Consider the following 18,954-nt stretch of genomic DNA (forward strand, 5'->3'; position numbering starts at 1 on the left):
CGTCTCTTGACTGGCTTCCTGTCCCAGTGAGATCAGATTGTCATGTCCAATCAACTGAATTTACCCCAGTTAAGCTGTAGAAACATCTCAAGGATGATCAGTGGAACCAGGATGCACCTGAGTTTAATTTTAACCTTCATCTTAGGTATTTTCTTTTTTTGAATACATCTGCAGAAATCTGAACAAAATTCATGCTGTCATTAAGTGGTATTGTGTGTAGAATTTTGAGGGAAAAATGAATTTCATACATTTTGTAATAACATTTTGTAACATAAAATGTGGAAAAAGTGACACGCTGTGAATACTTTCTGGATGCACTGTACCTTATAGAAACAACGGAGTTCATCCACTCAGGTCTGTTAGCACACGTTCACAGTACGAGTTCCAGAGGAGGAGACTTTACTTATGAAGGAAGAACATTCTTGTAGAACTTTTATTTTCCTGGCAGCACTGCACCGTTCTGCCGAGAATTAAAGTGAGACTGGTTTAGACTGGTTTCTACTTCTGCACTGACGGCGACACACAGAAGAGTATTACAATAAAGGCGCACAGAGCCCACAGATGTACAATACTGAACATCTGTGGGCAAATATTGAGCCAGCCTCACATTCAATAGGTATTTTCTCTGGGTGGGGGGGGAGACAAGATGAAATGCTAAAATGCTATGCTAACAAGCTAAAACTCTGCGTTTACAGGGCTGTTTGTGACACTCCACCCATCAAAGAACTACAAGGGCTGCCTGCACACACTGGATGAGTCGGCATTGACAAACATAAGTGTAGATGTAAAAACCAGGCTTTGTTGGCAATAACAGGCCGGAATCTTCTGGGACTAAACAAGCCCCTGAAGACCACAACTAAAGCATTTTCCTGTGTGCACCCGACTATCCCACGACCATATGGTCTTTCCTAAACTCTAATCCCAAAAAGTTGACATTCTGGTCAATTAAAAAGTGTTTGGTGAGTCATGGGGCTGGATTTAGAAATTAAGGTCAGTAGTTACATGCAAGCTAAAATCATTTGGGTCATGCTAGAAGCAGAGAACAGCCAAAGCAAGCCAACTGCAAAAAGACAAGATGAGCAATAAGAAAGCTCACGTGTGATGACATGACAAACTGTCTCCTTGCACCAGTTTACTGTTCATAGCATTTTAGTTGACTAAACTATGTATGTGTGTGTGTGTATATATATATATATATATATATATATATATATATATATATATATATATATACATATTCTATACCTCATTTTCTTATTTTATTGTACTGTCACAAGTATTATTATTATTGCTTATCCTTGCACACACTGTTTGATGAACAATTTTCCTCTACTTGCACCCATCTCGTGTGTTTTTTTAAGAGCTGATGTAACGTGAATTTCTCCTCTGTGAGATCAATAAGGTTTTATCTTATCTTAAACAGTCATAAGTGCACTAAATATTGTAGGACTTCCTGCATCTCTAGAATCAATTGGATACTTTAGTCTGACTGATCAGACTAAATCCTGTGTTTGGTGTAATCCAAAATCACAGCATCCTGGTGTGACTTGAAGCATGATGTACATCACAATGGATGCGTCTATGCTTTATGGAGTGATTTCCTAGTTGTCATTCCTCCATGTGAATTCTGCTGAAGCTACTCTCACAGTTTGGAGGTCAAAGCAGGAGTGCTCCTAACCATTGAGACCACGTTGGACTTCACTATCCATGGATGTTCCAGCTCTTCCTTCAAGCCCTTAGTACTTCTAACCTGCCCATGCTCCTCTTTCCTGATGTTGCCATCACTTGGAATTACTACATCTACCATAACTGCTGGGCAGCACGGTGGTGTAGTGGTTAACGCTGATACCTCACAGCATAAAGGTCATAACATCGCTTCCTGCCTGGGCCGTTCTCTGTGGAGTTTGCATGTTCTCCCCATGTTCATATGGGCTCCCTCCAGGTGCTTCAGCTTTCTCCCACTTCTAACAACATGCAGGTTAGGTGAACTGCAAACTTTGAAATCGACTGTAGGTGTGAGTGAGAGAGAGTGTGAATGTGCTTGTCTGTCTTTATGTGGCCCTGCAATACACCGGCACCCTGTCCAGGTTGTACCCTGCCTCTCTCCCTGTGAATGCTGGGATAGGTTCCAGCCCCCTGTGATCCTTAACTGGAGAAAGCAGGTATAGAAAATGAACAAATGAAAATGAACATAACTGCCTTCTTCTGCTCGACTGCCAATATGGTGTCTGGTTAGTGAGCTAACAATTCAAAATATCCCATTCTTGTGCGGCTCAGATGTTTCAGTACACAATCCCAGTCATTTGGTTATGCCTCTCAGTCTAATCTGCCCATCCTTTGGTCTTACACCCTTACACAGATGTGTGGGACTGTCTCAGAGCCACCATGCACCTTGGAGCCAGTCTGGTGTTGTAGAACCCTTACTTCTATTGATCTGGTGCAGAGTGATGTCTCTTGGACTGTCTTGATCAAAACTGATGTGCTGTCCTTCAGACTAGCTTTTTCTACACACTGCTAAGATATCTCTTCATCAACCACTTCATCTATGTTCCTTGGTGATGGATCCCATGGAGGGGCTTGGCTGATCCCTTACCAAAAAGTAGTATATGCAAGTATGTTTCAAGTATACTTCTAGTTTACTTTTTACATACTTATCAGTACTATTTTTTGGTAAGGGATGCCTTGCCCTCTACCTCCTCACCACCCCCGTTTCCTTGTACCCAATGCTCTCATTGAGCACTTAGTATATCAGGGCCATCGATCTGATGTATTCAAATATTTGCCTTCTGTCATCTGCCGATTGTTCTGTCTGAGTTATTTTCATTAGTTACTTCATCCAAACCATCAACATGTCTATTAGACCCCATTCCTACCAGGCTGCTCAAGGAAGCCCTACCATTATTTAATGCTTCAATCTTAAATATGATCAATCTATCTTTGTTAGTTGGCTATGTACCACAGGCCTTTAAGGTGGCAGTAATTAAACCATAACTTAAAAAGCCATCACTTGACCCAGCTATCTTAGCTAATTATAGGCCAATCTCCAACCTTCCTTTTCTCTCAAAAATTCTTGAAAGGGTAGTTGTAAAACAGCTAACTGATCATCTGCAGAGGAATGGTCTATTTGAAGAGTTTCAGTCAGGTTTTAGAATTCATCATAGTACAGAAACAGCATTAGTGAAGGTTACAAATGATCTTCTTATGGCCTCAGACAGTGGACTCATCTCTGTGCTTGTTCTGTTAGACCTCAGTGCTGCTTTTGATACTGTTGACCATAAAATTTTATTACAGAGATTAGAGCATGCCATAGGTATTAAAGGCACTGCGCTGCGGTGGTTTGAATCATATTTGTCTAATAGATTACAATTTGTTCATGTAAATGGGGAGTCTTCTTCACAGACTAAGGTTAATTATGGAGTTCCACAAGGTTCTGTGCTAGGACCAGTTTTATTCACTTTATACATGCTTCCCTTAGGCAGTATTATTAGACGGTATTGCTTAAATTTTCATTGTTACGCAGATGATACCCAGTTTTATCTATCCATGAAGCCAGAGGACACACACCAAATAGCTAAACTGCAGGATTGTCTTACAGACATAAAGACATGGATGACCTCTAATTTCCTGCTTTTAAACTCAGATAAAACTGAAGTTATTGTACTTGGCCCCACAAATCTTAGAAACATGGTGTCTAACCAGATCCTTACTCTGGATGGCATTACCCTGACCTCTAGTAATACTGTGAGAAATCTTGGTGTCATTTCTGATCAGGATATGTCATTCAAAGTGCATATTAAACAAATATGTAGGACTGCTTTTTTGCATTTACGCAATATCTCTAAATTAGAAAGGTCTTGTCTCAGAGTGATGCTGAAAAACTAATTCATGCATTTATTTCCTCTAGGCTGGACTATTGTAATTCATTATTATCAGGTTGTCCTAAAAGTTCCCTAAAAAGCCTTCAGTTAATTCAAAATGCTGCAGCTAGAATACTGACGGGGACTAGAAGGAGAGAGCATATCTCACCCATATTGGCCTCTCTTCATTGGCTTCCTGTTAATTCTAGAATAGAATTTAAAATTCTTCTTCTTACTTATAAGGTTTTGAATAATCAGGTCCCATCTTATCTTAGGGACCTCGTAGTACCATATCACCCCAATAGAGCACTTCGCTCTCAGACTGCAGGCTTACTTGTAGTTCCTAGGGTTTGTAAGAGTAGAATGGGAGGAAGAGCCTTCAGCTTTCAGGCTCCTCTCCTGTGGAACCAGCTCCCAATTCAGATCAGGGAGACAGACACCCTCTCTACTTTTAAGATTAGGCTTAAAACTTTCCTTTTTGCTAAAGCTTATAGTTAGGGCTGGATCAGGTGACCCTGAACCATCCCTTAGTTATGCTGCTATAGACGTAGACTGCTGGGGGGTTCCCATGATGCACTGAGTGTTTCTTTCTCTTTTGCTCTGTATGCACCACTCTGCATTTAATCATTAGTGATCGATCTCTGCTCCCCTCCACAGCATGTCTTTTTCCTGGTTCTCTCCCTCAGCCCCAACCAGTCCCAGCAGAAGACTGCCCCTCCCTGAGCCTGGTTCTGCTGGAGGTTTCTTCCTGTTAAAAGGGAGTTTTTCCTTCCCACTGTAGCCAAGTGCTTGCTCACAGGGGGTCGTTTTGACCGTTGGGGTTTTACATAATTATTGTATGGCCTTGCCTTACAATATAAAGCGCCTTGGGGCAACTGTTTGTTGTGATTTGGCGCTATATAAAAAAAAAATTGATTGATTGAAAATTGATTGATTGAATGTGATGTTGACTCCTCCAATGATGTTGTTCTCATCTCTTCAGTGGTTTAACAGTTTTAGTGTGAAACGTTTCCTGGTGTTGACATCTTCAACAAGCTTATTATTGTTGTGGCTGGCGTGCCTGGCTGGCTTTTGTCTGTCTTTTGGTTTTCCTTCCAGGTGGTGCGCATTTGGGACTGAGTGGCTGTGTGGCTGAGATATCAGGACCTCACCCTGATCACCTGCGGCTCGTCAGGACTCACAGCTGTGGTGCATCTACATGGATTGGAACATGGTGGCATTTAAGACTGGAGTACACAGTGTGTATTTGCCAGAGACTCGACCTTGTGACCAGACGGGTGAGATCGTCGTCTCAAGAGCCATCTCATCATCAGTGGATGCAGAGAACGTCCAGGTTTGATGCATGGTCTGTGAAAGAGGAGGGGGTGAGGTCTCACGCTCGTCAGCATGGGGTATGTTAGATTTTGTGACTAACATTTATACAGTCAGTAAATGTGGTGTCCCTCACACCTTGTTATATTGAGCTGTTATGTTAGTCGTTTTAATTAGCTTCCACTGCACTGAGTTTGTGAACAGGATGTTCCATGCCTGCAGGGTGGGAAGCTGATTAGTAATTAAGCCAGGAAGTGTTTGCTGTTTGTACACCTTTGAGCGTTCTCGCTGTGTGTTGAGTGTGGACTCACAAGATGATTTCTTCATTCACAGACTCGGTTTGTCGCGGCCACCTGGGGGGTGTCGGCGGGGTCCTTGGGTCCAAATTGGTTCTGGCTCCGGACCGTTACTGTCACTGTTATGTTTATTAAACTCTGTTATCCTTTGTACCGTGCTCTGCTTATTTCATACTGGGTCCTTCAAACGCTGGTCGGTTCTCTGGGCTGCGTCCGACACATAACAATTATTCCAGCTGGGTATCTGACAGGGTAAACTGGTAAGCTGTATGTGTTGATGACAGCTCTTCTTCCTATCTGTCAGGGTTTGATATTATGTCTGGTTTTCTGTTTTGTTCTTGCTGTTTGTTCATGCATTGCCTTTCTGTGTGTTCATTTTCTTGTTGAGTTTTTTCTGCTTGGGTCTGTCTGTAGCTTTCTTTCTTGTTTGTCTCTTGGTTCTTGGTGCTGGCTGGCTGGCTGGATTGCCGCACTGTTTTCTCAAACTCCTGCTCGTTTGTTCCGACCTTACCTAAGCCTGATGATTGTTGTACTGCTGTTGTGTTTTTTTGGACTGCCTTCCCTTGTACCGACCACTGCTTTCCTCACCACTAAAGCCATTTTGCAACCAGAGCTGTTTGTGTGAGCCTCGCATTTGATGTCCTAACAAAACTGCCTATCAGATCAATCTGGCCAACGATGGATGCAGCAGGCTCAGACCTATTCCAGCTGATGGCACGCCACCACAGTCAGCAGCTCACGCAGCAGGAAGACCAGCTTGCTACACTCAGTTCTGGGTTCAGCGAACTTGCTAAACACAAGAATGCCTTGGTCAGATCATTCACCGCACTCAGTCAGTCAAAATGTTAATTTCCCACACCCATTCAAAAATGATTAGATTCCATGTACTGGATAAAATAACTCACCTGATCATACTGGGGCACCGCTGGTTACAATGTCATGAGCCCAGCTTCAGTTGGGTTAATGGCAATATTGTGGCTTGGAGCCCAGCTTGTAAAAATGTACAGTTGTATGCAAACGTTTGGGCACCCATGATAATTTTCATGATTTTCCTTTAAAAATCATTGAATGTCTGAATCAGAAATTTCAGTTAAATATATCATATAGCAGACAAACACGCTGATATTTGAGAAGTGAAATGAAGTTTATAGAATTTACAGAAAGTGTGCAATAATTTTTTAAACAAAATTAGGCAGGTGCATTAATTTGGGCACCCCAACAGAAAAAATACATCAATATTTAGTAGATCCCCCTTTTCCGGAAAAACAGCCTCTAAATGCTTCCTATAGCTTCCAAGAGAGTCTGGATTCTGGCTGAAGGTATTTGGACTTCTTTACAAAACATCTGAGGTTTGTTGGTTTCCGAGCATGGACAGCCCGCTTAAAATCACACCACAGATTTTCAATAATATTCACGTCTGGGGACTCAGATGGCCATTCTAGAACATTGTACTTGTTCCTCTGCATGAATGCCTTAGTACATTTGGAACAGTGTTTAGGGTCATTGGTCTTGTTGAAGATCCAGCCCCAGCGCAACTTCAACTTTGTCACTGATTCATGAACATTGTTCTCAAGAATCTGCTTATATTGACTGGAATCCATGTGACCCTCAACTTCAACAAGATTCCCAGTACCTGCACTGACCACACAGCCCCACAGCATGGTGGAACCACCTCCAAATTTACTGTACGTAGCAAGTGTTTTTCTTGGAATGCTGTGTTATTTTTCCGCCATGCATACTGCCCTTGTTATGTCCAAATAACTCAATTTTAGTTTCATCAGTCCACAGCACCTTATTACAAAATGAAGCTGGCTTGTCCAAATGTGCTTTAGCATACTTCAAGCGACTCTGTTTGTGGCGTGTACACAGAAAAGGCTTCCTCTACATTACAGCATGTCCTTGTGCAAAGTGTGCTGCATAGTTGAACGATGCACAAGACACTATCTGCTGCAAGATCATGTTGTAGGTCTTTGGAGCAGGTATGTGGGTTGACTATGACTGTTCTCACCATCCTTTGCTTCAGCTTATCTGATATTTTTCTTGGCCTGCCACTTTGGGCCTTAACCATTACTGTGCCTGTGGTCTTCCATTTCCTCACTATGTTCCTCACAGTGAAAACTGACAGCTGAAATCTCTGAAATAGCTTTTTGTATCCTTCCCCTAACCATGATGTTGAGCAATCTTTGTTTCAGGTCATTTGAGAGTTTGTTTAGAGGCTCCCATGTTGCCACTCATTAGAAGAGATGCAAAGAGGAGAAACATTTGCAAATGGCCACCTTAAATATACCTTTCTCCATGACTGATTCACCTGTGTAAGGAGGTCAAGGGTCAATGAGCTTACCAAACCAATTTTGTGTTCCAATAATTAGTGGTAAATATATTCAAATCAATAAAATGACAAGGGTGCCCAAATTTATGCACCTGCCCAAATTTGTAACCCCTTCTAAGCCTGTATATCCAATCGATGGCAAAGTGCACTTTTATTTATGAGATACTGACAAGCCAAAATGAGCTGGGTGGTAAGGGGTTCATCAGTGTGTCCATCTGCTATTTGATATATTTACCTGAAATTTCTGATCCAGACAACCAATAATTTATAAAGGAAAATCATGAAAATTATCAGGGTGCCCAACATTGGCATACAACTGCATATTTGCCAAAACCTGAATGGACCCCACAGGGTTCTAACCAGATCTTGCAGGGGTTCCCGAGTGTTATCACAACCTTGCAGCTGAAATTGTTACCACTGCATCGAGAATATGATTGTGCAATAGAGCTCCTCACCGGGGTGACCCCTCCATGGGGAAAGCTCTTTTCTCTGTCGGCGCCTGAACGCCTCACAATGATGAGTACATCCAGGAGTCCTTAGCGGCCGGCTTGATTGCTCATCGTCGTCGCTCGTGGGGGCAGGGTCCTGCTTGTTGAAAGAAAGATAAGTCTCTCCATGCCTGCATCGATTACCGTGCCCTCAATGGCATCACTGTGAAGAATTGTTACCCCACTACCACTAAGTTCCTCACTTTTGAGGTGTTGGAAGGAGTCACAGTGTTCACCAAAGCTCGATCTGCGGAACACATACAATTTGGTCCGGATAAAGCAAGTTGATGAATGGAAAATGGCTTTTAACATGCCTTCCGGTCATTATGAATACCCAGTGATGCGCATGGACTCACAAACGTGCCTGCCGTTTTCCAAAATCTGATATTTTTTATGAGGATCAAGGGCAGTTTCATTATTCACTGTATAATGACAATAAAGTGATTCTAAAGCCCTTTTCTAAGCACCAAAATGTGTTTGTTAAAACAGTGTGATTTCCTTTTACAGTAGCATCTTTCAGTCACTGAGCGGGTGGAGTTGGATATTTGTTTTTTGTGTGTGTGGGGGGTGGGGGTGGTGGTGAACGCAGATTAGAGTGGCCTGTGTAAAACTAGATGGTTTTACTGGATGGCCAAGTCAACAAAGGACTTCATCATGGATGACGTGGCCATGTGTTCTTCTTCATTGTCTTGATGTATTGTTAAGGGCCCCTTCACAGATAGTAGGAATAAGTACAAATAAAGGCGAATCATGGTGGAACAGCTCACATGAGTGAACCACAAAAACATCGTGCACGAGCCCGGTGCGACAGTATCGTGCACACGATGGTGTCGTGCAAGCAGCTGGGACATGCCACTGATGTGGAGGAAAACAAAATAAAAACCAGTTGTATAATTTGTGAATATCACGAGGTTGATATAAATAATACATAAAAGAGGACGGCATACAGAACCCCGTGGTTAAATAACCCTGGTTAATAAAAAATAAATGCCACGCATGGGATTCTAACCTGTTAGTGCTGATTACCAGACGGAAATGTTACGGCTGTGCCACAATCACTGTCTTATAACATGAGCGTAAAATGGCTGAAATCAACAAGCAGATAAATGTATTTTTTTTTAAAAGAAGAAACGCTGTGTTACATTAGTGCAGCAGATAACTGAAGTAATCGTTCAAATGGTGAAACAGCACCAAATTTGGCACAAATACTCCTTAAACATTAGTCTTTTGAAAAAACCCGCTTGCCACTTGAATTTTCAAAAGGCAGCCAGGTAGGTGCTCTCATCATATTGAAACCTATACCACGTTATTTGTCTGATCAAACGATTCCAAAATGGTATAGTTTGGGCTATCTACAAATGAATGTTATGGAGTTATGGGGTAAAAACAGTAAGAATGGTGACAAACGTGAGTTTCAGTCTGTACAAGGGTCAAAAGTTAAAGTTACTCCAAGTTTGGTAAAAAGTGGTGCAAATTATTAGTTGAGTTAATAGGGTTTCAAAAAGGAATAGTTTGCACCATGTTCCATCCATAGTTATCATGTTATGGGGTAACATATGTCACATGTCATAGAATCCAATGGACTTCAACACTGTTGACCTTTAATGAGGAGCCCAAACATTCAACACAGTCAAAACTACTCCATTTAATAATCCTATTAGCTCAACCAATAATTTGCACCACTTTTTACCAAAACTGGAGTAACTTTAACTTTAACTCTTTCTGACCTTCTCTGTACTTTGCATCTGTAGTGCTCTTTCTCGGCATGAGACCATATTGCTGCTCACAGATCTTCACCTGTTTTCTAAGCCGAGCTTCTACTGCTCTTTCCCATAACTTCATGCTGTGGCGGATCAGCTTTATGCCTCTGTAGTTACTGCAGCTCTGCACATCACCCTTGTTCTTGAAAATAGGAACCAACACACTTCGTCTCCACTCCTCAGGCATCCTCTCACTTTCCAAGATTTATTAAACAATCTGGTTAGAAACTCCACTGCCATCTCTCCTGGACATGTCCATGCCTCCACTGGAATGTCATCTGGACCAACTGCCTTTCCACTCTTCATCCTCTTCATAGCAACCCTCACTTCTTCCTTACTAATCTCTTATACTTCCTGATTTACTCTCACCACATCATCCAGCCTTTTCTCTCGCTCATTTTCTTTATTCATCAGCTCTTCAAAATATTCCTTCCACCTTCTCAGCACACACTTCTCACTTGTCAGCATATTACCATGTGCATCTTTTACCACCCTAACCTGCTGCACATCCTTTCCAGCTCTGTCCCTTTGTCTGGCCAATCGGTACAAGTCCTTTTCTCCTTCCTTACTATTCAACTTCTTGTACAGCTCGCAATATGCCTTTTCTTTCACTTTTGCCACTTCTTTTCGCCTTACGCTGCATCTCCTTGTACTCCTGTCTACTTTCTTCATCTCTCCGACTATCCCAAAACTTTTTTGCCAACCTCTTTCTCCTTATGCTTTCCTGGACCTCTTCGTTCCACCACCAAGTCTCCTTGTCTTCCTTCCACTGTCCAGATGTCACACCCAGTACTGTCCTAGCTGTCTCAATCACCACATCTGCAGTACTTTTCCAGTTGTCCAAAACTGCTTCCCCTCCAACCAGTGCTCTCTCACCTGCTCACTAAATTTCACACAACAGTCTTCCTCCTTCTTCCACCATCTGATCCTTTGTTGAGCTCACTCTCTTCTTCTTCTTTACCTCTAAAGTCATCCTACAAACAACCATCCTATGCTGTCTAGTGACACTCTCTCCTGCCACCACCTTACAGTGTCTGATTTCTTTTAGCTTGCATCTCCTATAAAGAATGTAGTCCACCTGTGTGCACCTTCCTCCACTCTTATATGTTACCCTGTGCTCCTCCCTTTTCTTAAAGTAGGTGTTCACCACAGCCATTTCCATCCTTTTTGCAAAATCGACTACCATCTGTCCTTCCCCATTCCTAACTTTGATACCATATCGACCCATTACTTCCTCATCACCTCTGTTCCCTTCACCGACATGGCCATTGACGTCTGCTCCTATCACCACTCTTTCATGCTTGGGTTCACTCTCCACCACCTCATCTAACACACTCCAGAAATCTTCTTTTTCCTTCATCTCACAACCTACCTGTGGGGCATATGCACTGATGATATTCATCATCACCCCTTCAATTTCCAACTTCACACTCATCACACTGTCAGACACTCGCTTAACCTCCACCACACTTTTAACATACTCTTCCTTTAAAATGACCCCAACACCGTTTCTCTTCCTGTCCGCACCATGGTACAACAACTTGTACCCACCGTCAATGCTCCTGCTCTTACTTCCCTTCCACTTGGTCTCTTGCACACACAATATGTCTACCTTTCTCCTCTATCATATCAGTCAGCTCTCTCCCTTTACCAGTCATACTTCCAACATTCAAAATCCCCACTCTCATTTCCACCCTTCTAGTTTTCTTCTTCTCACGCTGTTTGTGGAAACGTTCTCCTCCTCTTCTTCGTCGTCTTCGCCCAGCAGTAGCCCAATTTCAACTGGCACCCTGTTGGGCAACAGCACCGGTGGCGGGCCTTGTTAACCCGGGCCTCGACTGATCCGGTATGGAAATTCGATTCTTAGTTTGCATAGTTGGGTTGGCTTGTTGTATGACAGATGCCCTTCCTGATGCAACCCTCCTCATTTATCCAGGCTTGGGACTGGCACTCAGAATGTACTGGCTGCATACCCCATGTGGCTGATTTCCAGGAGTCAAGCTACGGTCACATAATCTACAGATGACGGAAACTAGCAGTTGGTTTTGTCGCTTGATGGACATTCCCGGGGCATGCATGCCACAACTCTTGTAAATCACTCCAGAGGTGTTATCTGATGACAAAAACAGCATTTTTAAATGCAGAAGTGTTCATTTATTGCTAACGTTTGTAAGATATACGAGGTCTACTAGAAAAGTATCCAACCTTATTATTTTTTTAAAAACCATATGGATTTGAATCACGTGTGATTGTGTCAGCCAAGCTTGAACCTTGGTGCGCATGAGTGAGTTTTTTCACGCCTGTCGGTTGCGTCATTCGCCTGTGAGCAGGCTTTGAGTGAGGAGTGGTCCACCCTCTCATCGATTTTTTCATTGTTTAGGAATGGCTCAGAGACTGCCGCATTGCTTGATCAAAATTTTTTCAGAAACTGTGAGGGACATCAAAGTGGACACCATTCGAGAAATTCAGATGGTTTTTTGGTGAAAATTTTCTGGGCTTCAAAGAGAGAGAGTGTTACTGTCGCTTTAAGGACGGCCCAGAGCGGCTTCGGAGCGCGGCGCGCCCCACAGCCACCATCGACAGGCTGAGCGACCATTTAATTTCTAAACGGATGGCTGTATGGATCCCTGACCATCGTGTGCAACTTCTCTGGTTATCACAAGAGCTGGACATCAACTATTTTTCGGCAGATTTCACTTTTAACAAGAGATTTTGTCATGGAAAGCTGAGCGATGGATTCGCTACTGGAATGAGACGAAACCGCCTCCATTTTGGTCTCACAGGACGGCTTTGAGATAGCGCTCAGACAGCTGTCGGTGGTTTTTCCATTGAGTGATTATCCGAGAAATTGTGGATGTGCCTGGACATGCCAGAACATGTCCTGTGTGTTGTGAAAGTGTAAGTACATGGACCCACAACAGGGGCGCAAATGAACGGACAATGGAATAGGTCAAATAACACACTTTACTGTTGTGATATGCACAACAAGTACAACAGATTACAATAATAGACAAAGTCGAATTCACACAGGTGTCGTGTGGGCAGGCTCGAAGATAGGAGACGCCTCTCCAAAGTAGAACCGGAACCACACGGTTTCCTCCGCCACCAGACCCCGGGAATACTGGAGCCGCCAAGTCCCGAACTCCCAGGTGGCCACTGCCTCCGCGTGTCGGACCTGGTACTGCTGGCGAGGAACAAAGGACAATTAAAGGAGGGCGCGCTCGCACCCAGGAATCCGAACGGCAGGTATGTTACCTCCACCTCTCGTTGGAAATACTCAGAGCAAAACACAAAAGTCACAAAGATCACTGTTAAACAGTCAGCTGAGCACGTTACCTTCTCAGTAGAAACGATATCTCGGCAATGAGGTGGAGCTGCCGTCCTGCTGATATACCCCTCTGATGATTGCTGTCAGCTGTCTCAGGTGATGGGTGACAGCTGTCACCCTGGCTGCTCCTGTGTGGCGGCAGCGCCCTCTGGTGCCTGGAGCCCGCACTCCAGGCAGGGCGCCCTCTGGTGGTGGTGGGCCAGCAGTACCTCCTCTTCAGCGGTCCACACACACTGTGAGGCTTCATCACGGCGTTGCTTTGCGCCATGTGACAGCACCGTGCGGAATTCCTCCGCACGTCTGTCTCAATGTGCCGAAAAAGTGCTGATGTCCACGTCTTTTCACAATTCCTGTGCTAGCCAGATGACATCCTGGATAAAACACAGCGTCCAGTTTGGAAATGAACACACATTCCACTGTTACAGAAGTTTTTGTCATGAAAAACGTGCGAGGAATTTGCGCATCGGGACGGAGGCGCAGGGCACAGAACAAAAAGCAACGCCATGATGAAGCCTCACAGGACATGTTGTGGCATGTCCAGCTCGTCCACAATTTCTCGGATAGTCACATGACTGAAAAGCCACCGAAACCCGTCAGAATTTTCCAAATGGTGCAAGAGCTGGGCATGTTAGAGCTTGTCCTGTGAGACCAACACGGAGGTGCTTTCGTCCCGCCATGAGCGGCTCCGTGGCGAATTTCTCCGCTCCTCTTTCCATTACAAAAACTCCTGTAACAGTGGAATGTGCCGAAAAAGTGCTATGTCCAGCTGTCTTGCCATTTCTCTGGTAGTCACGACGTCCCGGATCAACAAAGCGTTCACTTTGGAAATGATCTGGTCGTTTGAGCCTGTCGATCGCCGCTTGGTTCGCGGCGCGCCATCCGCCGCTGTGGGCCGTCTTTAATCCAGTTGTAATTGTCCTTAATCTGTGTGATCCCCATAAGATCTTCACCAAAGCCATCTGAATTTTCCAAATGGTTTCCACTTGGCTGTCTCTCACACTTTCTGAAAAAATTTTGATGAAGCCAAGCAGCAGTCATCAGCCAATTTCCTGACAATGAACCGATGAGGGGGCTGGACCACTCCTCCCACAAGGCGTGCTCACAGGCGAATGACGCAACTGACAGGCGTGAAAAAACTCACGCATGCGCACGAAGGTTCAAGCTTGGCTGATGCAATCACACATGATTCAAATCCATATAGTTTTTGCAAAAAATAAAAAGGTCCGTTACTTTTCTAACAGGCCTCGTATGTTGAATCTGGATAAAGAGGTGCCTTGCATCTGCCTCCAGTAATCCAACTTAGATTAATTTAACCTCAGTTTGCATTTCCGCCATTAACACGTACAAAATCATCATTTACATACTGCTGCTGGTGACGTCACATTACCACCCGCTCTCGATTGCACATTTACTCACCCACAAAACCGTCTCCACCCCAACGCTCAAAGGTGTGGACTGACCATGCAATTCAGCACTCCTTATCTGGGACCTAAGCAATTCAGGCCCTGTATGTTTTCCATTAAACTCTGAATTTCAGGACTGAAAGACTTCAAATTCAAGTTACCTTGGAAGATGTGACTACGGCCAAATTTGGGAATATCTGGATGGTGGGAGATGAAGTCATCCAGGAAGTCAGTGAGCTGGTAGCCCTGACGCAGTGTCATGTGGCAGCCCACCAAATACTGGTGCACCACTCGCAGGTGGAAGTCGTAGCTGAACGAATGCACATGCATGAGGTCCCGTACTTTGTCACATTCCTCAGTGAAGAGCATGGAGAGCTGGAACAGAGCATCAGACGTTCCCCAAATCATGTCTGGATATTTTCACAAGGGCAAAAAAATAATACGTTTCTGGGCACAGAAGACTTAAATCTGTATTTAACATGCCTACATTCATTTGGAACACTGGAAGTAATTGACATCACATTCTTAACATCTTAATTTAAGTAAAAATACCAAATCGAAGTGATTGACATGAAACACTCGTCTTTCTTTTTCCATCATCATGGCCTTTTGTCTGGAACATGTACAGTGCATCTGGAAAGTATTCACATTTTGTCATGTTACAGCCTTATTCCAAAGTTAATATTTCCCTCAAAATTCTACTCACAACACCCCATAATGACAACATAAAAGAATTTTTTTTTATTTGTGCAAATGTATTTAAAAAAACTAATAATCACATCACGACCTGTTGTATGGCTGGGGGTGCCTGGCTGCCTTTTGTTTCTGTCTTTTGTTTTTCCTTCCAGGTGGCTTGCGTTCAGGACTGAGTGGCTGTGTGGCTGAGCTATCAGGACCTCACCCTGATCACCTGAGGCTGGTCATGTGCAGCTCGTCAGGACTCACAGCTGTGGTGCATCTACATGGATTGGGGCATGGTGGCATTTAAGTCTGGAGTACACAGTGTGTATTTGCCAGAGACTCGACCTTGTGACCAGACGGGTGAGATTGTCGTCTCGAGAGCCATCTCATCATCATGGATGCAGAGACCGTACCAGGTTTGATGCATGGTCTGTGAAAGAGGGGGGTGAGGTCTCACGCTCGTCAGCACCCTTCCTGAGGTACGTTAGGTTTTGTGACTAACATTAGTACAGTCAGTAAATGTGGTGTCCCTCACACCTTATTATATTGAGCTGTTATGTTAGCCGTTTAATCAGCTTCCACTGCAGTGAAGAATGTGAACTGGTGTTCCATGCCTGCAGGGTGGGAAGCTGATTAGTGATTAAGCCAGGAAGTGTTTGCTGTTTATGTACACCTTTGAGTGGTCTCTCTGTGTGTGGAGTGTGGACTCACATGATGGTTTCTTCTTTCACAGACTCGGTTTGTCGCGGCCACCTGGGGGGTGTCGGCGGGGTCCTTGGGTCCGAACTGTTTCTGGCTCTGGACTGTTTGTGCTGCTAGGAGCGCACCGTATCTCCACCTCGCAGACGGCGCACTCATTTGTTTGTACTTTAGCACATCACTGTTATGTTTATTAAATTCTGTTATCCTTTGTACCATGCTCTGCTTATTTCAGGGTCCTTTCAAACGCTGGTCGGTTCTCCGTCCTGCGTCCGAACATAACATAGTCTTGGCAAACATCACGGACCCAGCCCGGTAGCACGAGGACGGTACTGCGCCGGGAAGGCGGGCAGCAGACGTTCAGAAGTATCCACGATCAGTTGCGGGTGCTCTCCGCCCGGATGGTGCGTGTGGAGAACCCATTATCGAATACTGATTTGAGCTCTCTTGCAAGCGTGTCCTGTGTTGTTGCCTTATCCGTGGGTTGTTGTGGAGTGGAATAGCGACGGTTCGCGTCACACTCCGACCGGATAAGAGGTTAAACGGGAGCTGCATGAGTGTGTCTGTAATGGGTGAACGCGCACGGCGGAGCTCTGTGGCACGGGTCGCTGTGCTTCCTGTGTTACAGTTGTAGCCCCGTTTCCCCGGGTGAAGTAAACTACTGCGTCTGTTGTGTCAGCTCCGGCGTAATTTAGTTGAGGCACATTTTGGTTGTGTGTACACGTAGCTGCGCACAGGGAAGCAGCATGAGTTGTTTTCTCTGTTACAAAGGGGTTTTTATTTTCAGCACTTTGGCTCCCTCTGTTGGTGGACTGAGTCACATTACCGTTAATGCTCTTAAGGTGGAAAGGCTGTGTTCCATTTGTTTGAGCTTAACGGTATAATTCACTGATTAGTTTTGTGTTGGTCATTTTTTGTGGGTGTTTTTTTAGTGGTTTTTGGTGTGAGATTTTTTACACTATTAGTGTTCTGGGGTCGTGCCCTTGCAGTCTGTCTGGAGCATTAAAAGGACCCAGTTAACTTCAGTTGGTCTGTTAGTCTTTCTTTTTATTTCTTTTGGTTTCACCTCCCAGGGTTTGATGGGACGGTCCTCTGGGGGGTGATGGGGGGGTAATTGGCTTGTTTTTTCTTTTTCTTTTTTTTTTGTTTTTGTTATGCCCTCTCTTCTCCTCTGGCTCCAGCCGTGTGAGCCGTAGGTTGTCGGCGTTGCTGGAGTGGTGCAGTTTGGTTATGCTGGGCGTTTTCCCAGGTAACCTCTGCACCTGGGAGGGGGGGGGGGGTTCAAGGTGTTGTGTTTTTTTTTGTTGATTCCCTGTTCCACCTCCGGCTTCAGCGCGCCTTTGAGCCGTCTGCCATTGGCGTGGCTGAGGTTTGGGGCAGTGGAATATACCCGCAGCTGGTGGCTGGTTTGGAAGTCGGAGGGGTGGCGCCATTTTGTGCCGTTCTGCCATTACCGCTGTTCCACTCCTCCCGGTTGACTTCTGGGGTATAGTCATGGTTGGTGACGCTGGACGTGCTTCCAGTTTCCACTGCGCCGAGGGGGTGGGTTGGGTTTGTTTTGTTTGTATGTTTTTTTTTTCTTTCTTTTGTTTTTCCCCCCAGTTTCCGCCCTCAGGGTGTGACTGTGGTGTCCTCTGGGGGGGAAAGGGCTGTGGGTCCATCTAGCCATAGACGGCCGGGGCTGGGTCCGTTGGTCATGAGGGGGGGCGTCTCCTGGGGTTTGATGGAACGGTCCTCTGGGAGGCGCTGGGAGTCCCCGTGGGTGACTTTGGATCCCAGAGGGACCTCGGCTGTGGTTATACTCCTGGAGCTGGCGGGATGTCCTCTGGGGGGTGTTGGTCCCTACATGTCGTCGGGGGGGGGGGTTAACGTTTTTATTTGCAAGCTTAAGTTTGGGTTGTTTTTCTTTTCTCCTCTTCCCGGGGTTTGATGGGACGGTCCTCTGGGGAGGGGGGGGGGTGGTTTGGTTGTTTGTGTTTGTCTTTTTTGTTTTATGACTAATCAGACTTTAAACATGGTTGGACAAAGGCTGACCGCACAGGTTCAAGAACTCCTGGCAACACCTGTGCAAATTGACTGACAGAAACAAAGGCAAAGATGCAGTCAGAGGAGAAGACGTCAACCGTTCTGTTAGATGAAGATTCTGTTGGAAGATGAATGCAGATACGGTTTCCAGCCATGGTCCCTGGAGGGGGGTGTTTCTCCTGGGCCAGATTTGTGTGGTCGCCGGGAGGCTTCCCGTGAGGGTGGGATGCTGTTGTATGGCTGGGGGTGCCTGGCTGCCTTTTGTTTCTGTCTTTTGTTTTTCCTTCCAGGTGGTTGCGTTCAGGACTGAGTGGCTGTGTGGCTGAGCTATCAGGACCTCACCCTGATCACCTGAGGCTGGTCATGTGCAGCTCGTCAGGACTCACAGCTGTGGTGCATCTACATGGATTGGGGCATGGTGGCATTTAATCTGGAGTACACAGTGTGTATTTGCCAGAGACTCGACCTTGTGACCAGACGGGTGAGATCGTCGTCTCGAGAGCCATATCATCATCATGGATGCAGAGACCGTACCAGGTTTGATGCATGGTCTGTGAAAGAGGAGGGGGTGAGGTCTCACGCTCGTCAGCACCCTTCCTGAGGTATGTTAGGTTTTGTGACTAACATTAGTACAGTCAGTAAATGTGGTGTCCCTCACACCTTATTATATTGAGCTGTTATGTTAGTCGTTTAATCAGCTTCCGCTGCAGTGAAGAATGTGAACTGGTGTTCCATGCCTGCAGGGTGGGAAGCTGATTAGTGATTAAGCCAGGAAGT

At 45.0% G+C, this 18,954-nt stretch overlaps 1 protein-coding gene across 1 annotated transcript in view; it reads right to left on the reverse strand.

The window, feature by feature from the left end:
- Positions 1 to 18,954, reverse strand: part of szt2 (SZT2 subunit of KICSTOR complex) — a 701,839-nt gene that overhangs the window by 44,333 nt on the left and 638,552 nt on the right. Inside the window, 1 exon segment of the mRNA XM_034179252.1 lies at positions 14,934 to 15,147. Within this exon segment, the coding sequence (XP_034035143.1) occupies positions 14,934 to 15,147 (214 nt within the window).

The sequence above is a fragment of the Thalassophryne amazonica genome, chromosome 10 (assembly GCF_902500255.1).
Source record: "Thalassophryne amazonica chromosome 10, fThaAma1.1, whole genome shotgun sequence".
Lineage (NCBI taxonomy): Eukaryota > Metazoa > Chordata > Actinopteri > Batrachoidiformes > Batrachoididae > Thalassophryne > Thalassophryne amazonica.